The sequence below is a fragment of the Stylophora pistillata genome, chromosome 8 (genome assembly GCF_964205215.1).
Source record: "Stylophora pistillata chromosome 8, jaStyPist1.2, whole genome shotgun sequence".
Classification (NCBI taxonomy): Eukaryota; Metazoa; Cnidaria; class Anthozoa; order Scleractinia; family Pocilloporidae; genus Stylophora; species Stylophora pistillata.
The window spans coordinates 8,811,225-8,819,290 of NC_142526.1; the positions used below are offsets into that span (position 1 = coordinate 8,811,225).

Genomic DNA, 8,066 nt, shown 5'->3' on the forward strand with positions numbered 1-8,066 from the left:
GGGATGCTAGTCGGAAATTTTCGAAAATATCTCTAGAACATGGTGGAGCCTTACGAAGGTGGGCATTTCAACACATGACTTCTAACCATAGCGGATACCGGAAAAAAGGCCTGTAGAGCCTCCGAAAGGATTCCGAACCCTAAATGATCCCCAACCCTGAAATGATCCCCAAATCGACCCGGAAATGATCCCCATTTTTCTTCTTGTCGACCCCGAAATGAATTAGAGTTGATTAAACATGGGAATGTGGATTAAACATGGGAATGTGGATTGCTCGAAAATGAGGGAAAGTAAAAGCATTTTTTCGTATGTAATAAACTGATTTATGGCGCCGATATTAACAACTAAAAGAGGATAAATTAAACTAAGAATAGGAAAATTTGGCAAAAGATGCGCTGAAGCTAACTAATGTTTTTTATGAAAGGCGGAATGAAACTGAAAGTTACTTATCGATCGTAAGAGTCATTCCTGATGTGGGGTCTTTGCTGTCACATGAAGAAAAGTGTCACAGTGCAGTAAACATGTGTCCATTGGAATGTCTGCACAAATACATACGATATGCTCTCGACCCCGACGCAAAAGGGAACATAAATTAAGTGTATTAAATAAGTTACATGCACATTATTGCATTGTAGTAAGAATGCATAATTTTTACAGTTGGTACAAATGTATTAGTTTCTCGTTAAATAAACCTAATTTGCACTGCATTGTATACCGAAGTGCTGAAAATCAATAAGCTATAAATTATTAACCTGGAAAATTGAATTCGACCCCGATAACTGGAAACTCCGCTAACTCAAGCAGTTTTTCGTTACCCTTAAGACTTCGAGTTAACTGTGGTGTACTGTAGTTTCCCTTTGTTTGATACTTCGTAAGAATAAAAATAAATGAAAGGATTGCAGCATTACCACAAAGAACAAAAAAGCAATCAACAGTCCTATGTTTAATCAACATTCCCTAATTCCTTGGGGGTCATTTCGGGGTTGACAAAAAGAAAAATGGGGGTCGTTTCGGGGTTGGGATCATTTCAGGGTCGATTTGGGGATCATTTCAGGGTTGGGGATCATTTCAGGGTCGGGATCATTTTGGGGGCTGTACAGGCCAAATAAAAATTGTATTTTTAAAACTGTATTTAACCCTCCCCCCTCCCAATATATCTACCATACCAATGAATCACTAAAATTCACGAAACACCCCAAAACGGCGATTTGTGGAACAAGCGTGAGTCTCCTGCTTTTCTTGAAACGCCATCGTGATAGCAAAAAGTGGAAAAAGAGTAAATTTGTCCAGAGTGAGTACATAATATTTAGGCATAGGGTGGAGAAGCTAACTTTGAGATTCGCAATGAAATACTGTAGAAAATGCAAAACCCGCGTCCGGAGAGTGATATAATTTCACCAGTTTACCAAAGAACTTACCTCTATGAACAATTTGAGGGAATTGAAAAGAACTCTAAGCGCGTATCGGCAAGAAAAATAAAGATATAATTGTTAATATCATTATCAACCCGATCTCTAATAACGAAAGGCAACAGGGGATACCATGTCAAAAGCTAAATAGCTGTTTGAGGGAAGATTATGCCGCAAACCTTTGGTCAACGTTAAAACCAAATTTTTGTCTCAGCAGATAAGAACAATAAAGCAACTCAAGCATAAGTGGTAATAGAACACGGTGGCTACAGCAACAACGTAGATAAAAGAGAAAATAAGCGCGAAATGGACCTCAGACTGACACCTGATTGGTACGATGACAGGACATGCTGGGAAACCCTGATTTTCACTTGATGAAATCCACGCGCACGCAATGGAGAGCAAAATGGAAAAAAAATAAAACGACCTTAGGGTATTGTGATGTGCTCCCTAACCTAATGTAAACTGAACAGGACTAAATGATATCTCACGTTAAAGGCTGATATCGCGGCCTTTTCGTATTTCATAGAATAAACAAACTAAATATTCAGTACGAATTGGGTTATCTGCGCCATAATTGGAATGCGCTAAAGCAGGTGTTTCATTGAATACACCACCGAAAGGAGACGGTGATTTTGAAAAGACATTAATGAGCAGTAGCTCCAGAAACGTTGCCCAGTGTAGGTTGCAGGAAACGTGGCCCAGTGTAACACCATTGAGGTAACTTGTTTGCGAGATAAGTTGTAAGAGTGAGAAATTGCCTGGTGTAACAGCGCCTTAATGCAGAAGCGCAATAAATTCCGGCGTAATTAATGAGCCATCAAGGGCGTTATTGAGGGTGAAGTGTTACCTTAAGTAGTCGGAGATAACTTTAGTGCACGCGAATAGAATGAAGAGAGATCAGGGAAAAAGATCGGTAACTATTGCTGGAAATCCCTTTATTTGTGGTGTTTTTACCCAAACACCACCATACGGCTTGTAAGGCTCCTCAGGATAAATTAAAGGTCCCACAAAAACAAACGATTTGTAGTCGATTTTGTAGTAATTTATAAGGGAGCAACGGTGAAGGTCCAACGTTTCAAAGTTTTACAATTTTGCAGAGAAATGTAGAAATTCTTTGAAACGTTGACTCTATTGTGTTAGGAATAGGCCAATCGTACACCCGGTGTGCCTAAACTGCCTTTGGTTCCTATCTTTTCTCCCGCCAAAGAAACATACATCAAATAGCCCATTTTGTTTTTATTTTTATCATCGCCAGGAGTGTTATCTTTGATTAGCGTTAATCCGGCCTTAAGCAACAGGATCTAATCGTGGATAAAATGGTAATCGCCGATGTACAACTGTAATCCCTTAAACGAAAAGTCGTAAACATAAAAGAAAAGAATTAAAAAAACTTAAAAACAGGAGTATCTGTTTGAAACTGCAATGGTAGAATGGCCAGAAAGTTCTCCATGACCGTGTCGAAACTGCTGCCTCTCCACTGTCGCCACATTTGCCCATCGAGGTATGATTGCAGATCGTCTCTACGAACACCTTTCCTTCTGTTGCGTCCCAGTTTAAGCTGAGCCCACGCAGATTCCGCCTCCTGGGTGTGCACACTTGTTCGTGGATCAACGAAATTGTACGCATGAACAACAACATGATGTGCAGCCACGTTAGGTAAGGTAGCCAATCGATTGTAAGCTGCCCAGTCGTCGGTATGCACTTCAGTGCCCGGTAGAGGGCAACGCTGTATAATGGGTAAGAGAGTGGCCGCATCCCTTCTTGCAACCACTTGAAAATACCCTCTGGAAGGACTTTGATCAACGGATACTATCCCAAACACCCAAGCATCACGAGCAGCCCTTCTTCCTCTGTTGTACTGCAAATGAGATTATTTCGAAATGGTTAACAAACCACCCCTATAGATTTCCGTTTAGAAAATAAGATATGTGTGATGTTGATTATCAGGTTCATTTCAGGTTACCATCGCCCTGTGAGTAAATTTGCTTTCGTCGCACTTAGCCACGTATCCGGGTCCTCCAAATGGAACAACTGGTCTGTTTAGCAGATCAACAGAACAAACATCTTGCAGGCGTCTGACTATCTTCGATACTAAGCTGGCGTTTATGCCTAGTGCCCGGACAATTCTTTGCTGAGGGTCATCTTGTGTAAAATAAAAGATGGCCAAGAGGAGAGTAGCTATCGGCACTTTGGAAAACTCAGCAAAGAAGCTGTTCGTCCTTAGGCTTTTTTTTTTTAGAACACCCCCCGCATCGCCTGTGAGATAAAAAGGCACACAAGTACGAGTGAGATGTTGAATTACTTGGTTCACAAGGTATACGTAGGCGGTGCTAAGAATCGTTGCACACAGCAAATGGTTCACTCCCACGGTGAGCCGCGTGTAGCCATTTGTAGCATTGCCACTCCCGCTTGATTGTCGGCTATCGTCAATAACAAGAAGCCGATAAGATGTAAGTGCTAACGTAAAATAAAACGAGTCCTAACTAGGCAGAAACTCAGTAAGAAAGCGGATAATGAAGGAGATTTCGACCGCCTGTAATAAATTATGAGGAAACAAAAAAATGATGGACATTCGCGAACTGGGTCTGTTGAATTACCTGAGAGGAATTGTATTGTTCAGCAAAAGGGGAGTAAATCAAATCGTATTTCTTTGATAATCAGTCCGCAGTAACTAATCCTGGTATGATTGACCTACCACTGGAATGCATCAACGTGGTTGTCGTTTCTTCTAATTAACTCCATGCCCTGATTGCAATGAGCGCAATGAAGTGGACCTGGAAGCAAACGGCGTCTTGGAAGCCACTGGATGATAACAGATCGCGCTCCTTGTCCCAGTGCGATCAGCTCGTTTAAAAGCATGATGGCAATGGAATGGTTCTCATAGAAAAATTGTGCAACGAAAATATTTTTGGTAGAAACTGATAGCACAAGCAATCAACGAAGAAAGATCAACGCAACACCTAACACCGTTCAATGTGAGAAAATATTCATAAAATCATCGGTAATTAATTTCATGCATTTCCGGAATTGTATTGTTGAGCGACTGTCAACGAGACAAAAGGATATTTTTATCTGGGTAATGAAAGAGCTTGGTTTCTTTCTGGCCACGTTTTTACTTAGGTTAACAGTTCCCACGAAACCGGAGAGAGAAGAATTGGATAATTGTAGAAATATAAATAATGACTCAGACAAGACCAGAGGCAGCGTTTAACTGTCGCTTTACAGTCCCGGTAGAACAGCAATTAGTCTGTTCGATTTGGTGAGTATGATAAGAAAGAAATGGCAGGTATTCGTTGGAATAGAGTAGCTGCAATGACAATCAATTCCAAGGGTGGATTCTCCTACTGTTTCAGTTACAACACTATGCTAAAGCCTGTCAGTTTAACTTGTGGCCACTCTGGATGCCGCGAATGTATAACAGAATTGGTAAAGAAAGCGAAATTGCCCAAATGCCCCATGTGTAGAAAAGGCTTTCAAGCAGCATCAATAGGTGTAAACATCGCACTCGACCACGTAACCAGTTCCTTGGCGGTGGAGTGCCTTAGTGCTGGCTGTGGTTGGAAGGGAGGTTATGGAAATGCTGCGGAGCATTTTGCCAACTGCGCGAAACTACCCATACCATGTCATAATATTGGATGCCAAATAAAGATACCACGCCAGGAAATGCCTTCCCATGCTCTATTATGCACGAAGAGGAAGGTTTCATGTTCTCAATGCAAAAAATATGTGAGTTGGGAAGTGTATGAAGAGCACCGTGCTGGTAGATGTGACAATGCCGTCATACCTTGTCCACTGAATTGCGGGAGAGTATTTCCAAGGTATGTTCATGGCCTAGTCAGATATTTCATTTTGGCCTTCACTTTATGCACGAGGCCATTTTGTTACCACAGATGTATGCGGGCACGTAGAGAATCAAAATTCACGCCTCATGCCGGAATCGACTCTGTTAAGTGGCAGAAGAAAGGGATACATGGAAAAAAAGGGTTAGGATTCATTGGTGTGTGTTATGTTGTGCCCTCAAATCAAATAGCGATCGTTTTATCGTTAATAAACTTCAGCAACGGATAAAATTGACAGTTGAGGTGAGATTTTTTTACCTATTTTTCGCACCATTCGGTAGTTATAAAAGAAACAAATGCAAATACAAAACACCTAAAATAAATTTTTTCTCTTCATTTCAGAACTAATATAACCCTTCATTTAAGCGATTGCCAGGAAAAAGCCACACAGTGCAAGGTCCTAGGTTGCAACAGAATCGTTAAGAAAAAGGATATGACCAGCCATTTGATGGAAGCAGCGAAATCTCACCATGTCCTTCAATCAAGTGAGATAAGACGATTGCGAAGAATCATACACAACAAGGCAAGGAGATTGAATTGAGGTTTCTTGGGTTAATAATGGGCAACCAGAAAATAAAACAAAAATAATCGGAAGAGCTTCTATCTAGTGCTATTTCAAAATTATTTGATAACACGACTTCCGCAGTTTGTAACGCTACCATTAATTTTTAGAAGAGCCAAGCAGAAAACGTGATGGTTCAGGTGGAGAGGGTTGCCTCCTTTCGGTGGAAATTAACAAACTTCCCGGAAAGCGTATGGCAGCGAGGAGAGGAAACGAAAAAAGAGCCCATTACAAGTGAAGCCTTTAGATGCGAAGGACACAAGTGGAGGGGAATCTTGACCTATCCTGGCAGTTTGTTTCTTCAGCTACTGTCAGCTTCCCATCCATTTTCTGCAGAAATTAGGTGAGAAAAGTATAATATTGGCTATGAAACGGTTGTAAATACTGAAAGAGAAACGAAGGGACAAGGCAATTTATTAGCGAAAACGCACAAAAGAAAATTGGATAAGGAGATTGTTTAGTGGAATGTAAAAATTTGAGTCGCCTCACTTGAAATTCGCATAAGTAATTATTCACATTGTTGTTTTTGTAGGATTGTAATGATGCCTGGAACAGAAAAAGAGAAGGTGTTCACTTCAGAGACTATAACATTGAAGGAAGGAGAGATGTGGGGTAGAGATGTGGATATAAATAGTTTTGTCGATGAAAACGGACGGCTGGAAATAAAATTTGTCATTTATTATTTGAGTATTTAACGTTAAATGTTTTTGACATCACAACGTATAGATGTTGTGTACATAGCCAACCATTTCCAGTCAGTTTTAATTTTTGTATGATGTTTAATTTCGAAAAGCGGTCACCACAAGAATAATTTGAAAGCAAATTTGTAGTAAAGTCATGATGTTTTTTCAAAGTAGGCCACCTAAAGTGCTACTATGACGAGATTAGTATCGCTCGAATCTAAGCCATTCTGATGTATTATAAGTGCACTGGATTAGAAGAAAAATTTCGTTTACATTATCCAAATATACCTCTTTCCGTTCAAGAGATATTCAGATTGTCAAGTTATGCATAATTAGGAAATCGTGACGTCATCTCAACGAAATTTAGTGGTTAAATACCAATAAAAGATATCTCAGCTAATTTGAATAAAACAATAATTTTTCGAGAAAACTAAGACAGATATCCGAAAGCAAAAGACATGTTTCTTAATCTTCCATTGAATACTCTCTGATACAAACAACATTAGAATATCTCAAATTTTGATCATAGAAGCGCTTTAAATGTCCCCAAAGGGAGATGGAATTAGAGTTAGTTGTGGTGGAGTAGGTTAGCTGGGTGACAAGAAATATTCTTGAGCAGTTACAGAATGCCTTGCAACATCAGATGACTTGTATGGGTGGCATTCATATTCAATGAATACCAGAGTAAGATTTTCACTTTTGGTGGGATATTATAAAGAACTTTATTTGGAAATTGTTGAAAGTATTATAGTAAATAGGCCTTATTTTGACTAAACTGCAAAATACATAGTTGCCTAGGTGTAACAATTAACTACTCTTTAAGATTTTCCTGGATCTGTTACTATCAGTAAAACTTTTGTTTGATGCTCTGGGAGAGAGAATGAATCACATGTTTTCTAAACAAGTTGTTCATTATATTCCTAAGAAATATGGCTTTAATAATACTGTTTATAATAATAATAAAGGTTTGAAATATCTCAAGACGACAAGGCATTGCAAAATCTCTTAAAGCATTTTATGGTTGCTCTATATTCAATTAGGAGACAATTGCAGAAGTAAAAAATTCTTCCATAAAAAAAGCTTGATCTTGTATAAAAAATATCCAAGCGAAGCTGTAGAAACTACCGATTTTAAGTATGGCTTGCGTTATCTTATGTCGCCGGAAGGACTGCCAGATTTTAACATGCTTGATTTTAGTTTTGCGGACTTTAAGGGGAAGAGACGTTCAACGACCCGTAAAAAAAACCCGTTTTCATTTGGATATTTTGAGACCAAATTGAGAGGAGCCAAACAAAAACTGTCGCCAATCCGTGCATGCCAGAAAACGAGCTCGAATGAGGACTATGGGTAGAATATGAGTTCGATCAAAACAGATCGAGCTCGATTACTTATCCGCCTTCGGATCATCAAACTGTACGGATCAATCCTACCCTGCCGTGTTTCATTTCCAGCTCCATTACTGAGCTTTAATGTTTTAATCATTCAATTGATCCGATAATTCTATTTCGAGCTCGATTGGTGTTAATCGAGGTGGATTACTTGATCGTCCTTGTTAAAACTGCCACAGTGT

General features: G+C 39.5%; 2 protein-coding genes across 2 annotated transcripts; one reads left to right on the forward strand and one right to left on the reverse strand.

Moving 5' to 3' along the window:
• Positions 1 to 2,633: 2,633 nt before the first annotated feature.
• Positions 2,634 to 4,271, reverse strand: LOC148724816 (uncharacterized). The gene is made up of 3 exons (XM_088731375.1): positions 4,108 to 4,271; positions 3,376 to 3,832; positions 2,634 to 3,270 (listed from the first exon to the last, which is right to left on the reverse strand). The coding sequence occupies exons 1-3, from the start codon at positions 4,269 to 4,271 to the stop codon at positions 2,794 to 2,796; spliced, it is 1,098 nt and encodes a 365-aa protein (XP_088587501.1). The 3' UTR covers positions 2,634 to 2,793.
• Positions 4,272 to 4,482: 211 nt separating this feature from the next.
• On the forward strand, positions 4,483 to 7,585 carry LOC148724817 (TNF receptor-associated factor 5-like). The gene is made up of 5 exons (XM_088731939.1): positions 4,483 to 4,671; positions 4,766 to 5,230; positions 5,594 to 5,774; positions 5,924 to 6,156; positions 6,346 to 7,585. The coding sequence occupies exons 1-5, from the start codon at positions 4,592 to 4,594 to the stop codon at positions 6,506 to 6,508; spliced, it is 1,122 nt and encodes a 373-aa protein (XP_088588065.1). The 5' UTR covers positions 4,483 to 4,591; the 3' UTR covers positions 6,509 to 7,585.
• The last annotated feature ends 481 nt before the right edge of the window (positions 7,586 to 8,066 follow it).

Bases quoted from the DNA above. Each gene is read 5' to 3' on its own strand.
- LOC148724816 (XM_088731375.1), bottom strand. From the start codon at position 4,271: ATGCTTTTAAACGAGCTGATCGCACTGGGACAAGGAGCGCGATCTGTT. The intron at 3,833-4,107 runs GTAGGTCAATCA...TATTGACGATAG, and splicing joins CACGTTGATGCATTCCAGTG to CCGACAATCAAGCGGGAGTG. The intron at 3,271-3,375 runs GTAACCTGAAAT...TCTCATTTGCAG, and splicing joins AATTTACTCACAGGGCGATG to TACAACAGAGGAAGAAGGGC.
- LOC148724817 (XM_088731939.1), top strand. From the start codon at position 4,592: ATGACTCAGACAAGACCAGAGGCAGCGTTTAACTGTCGCTTTACAGTC. The intron at 5,775-5,923 runs GCAAGGAGATTG...ATTAATTTTTAG, and splicing joins GAAGAATCATACACAACAAG to AAGAGCCAAGCAGAAAACGT. The intron at 6,157-6,345 runs GTGAGAAAAGTA...TTGTTTTTGTAG, and splicing joins CCATTTTCTGCAGAAATTAG to GATTGTAATGATGCCTGGAA.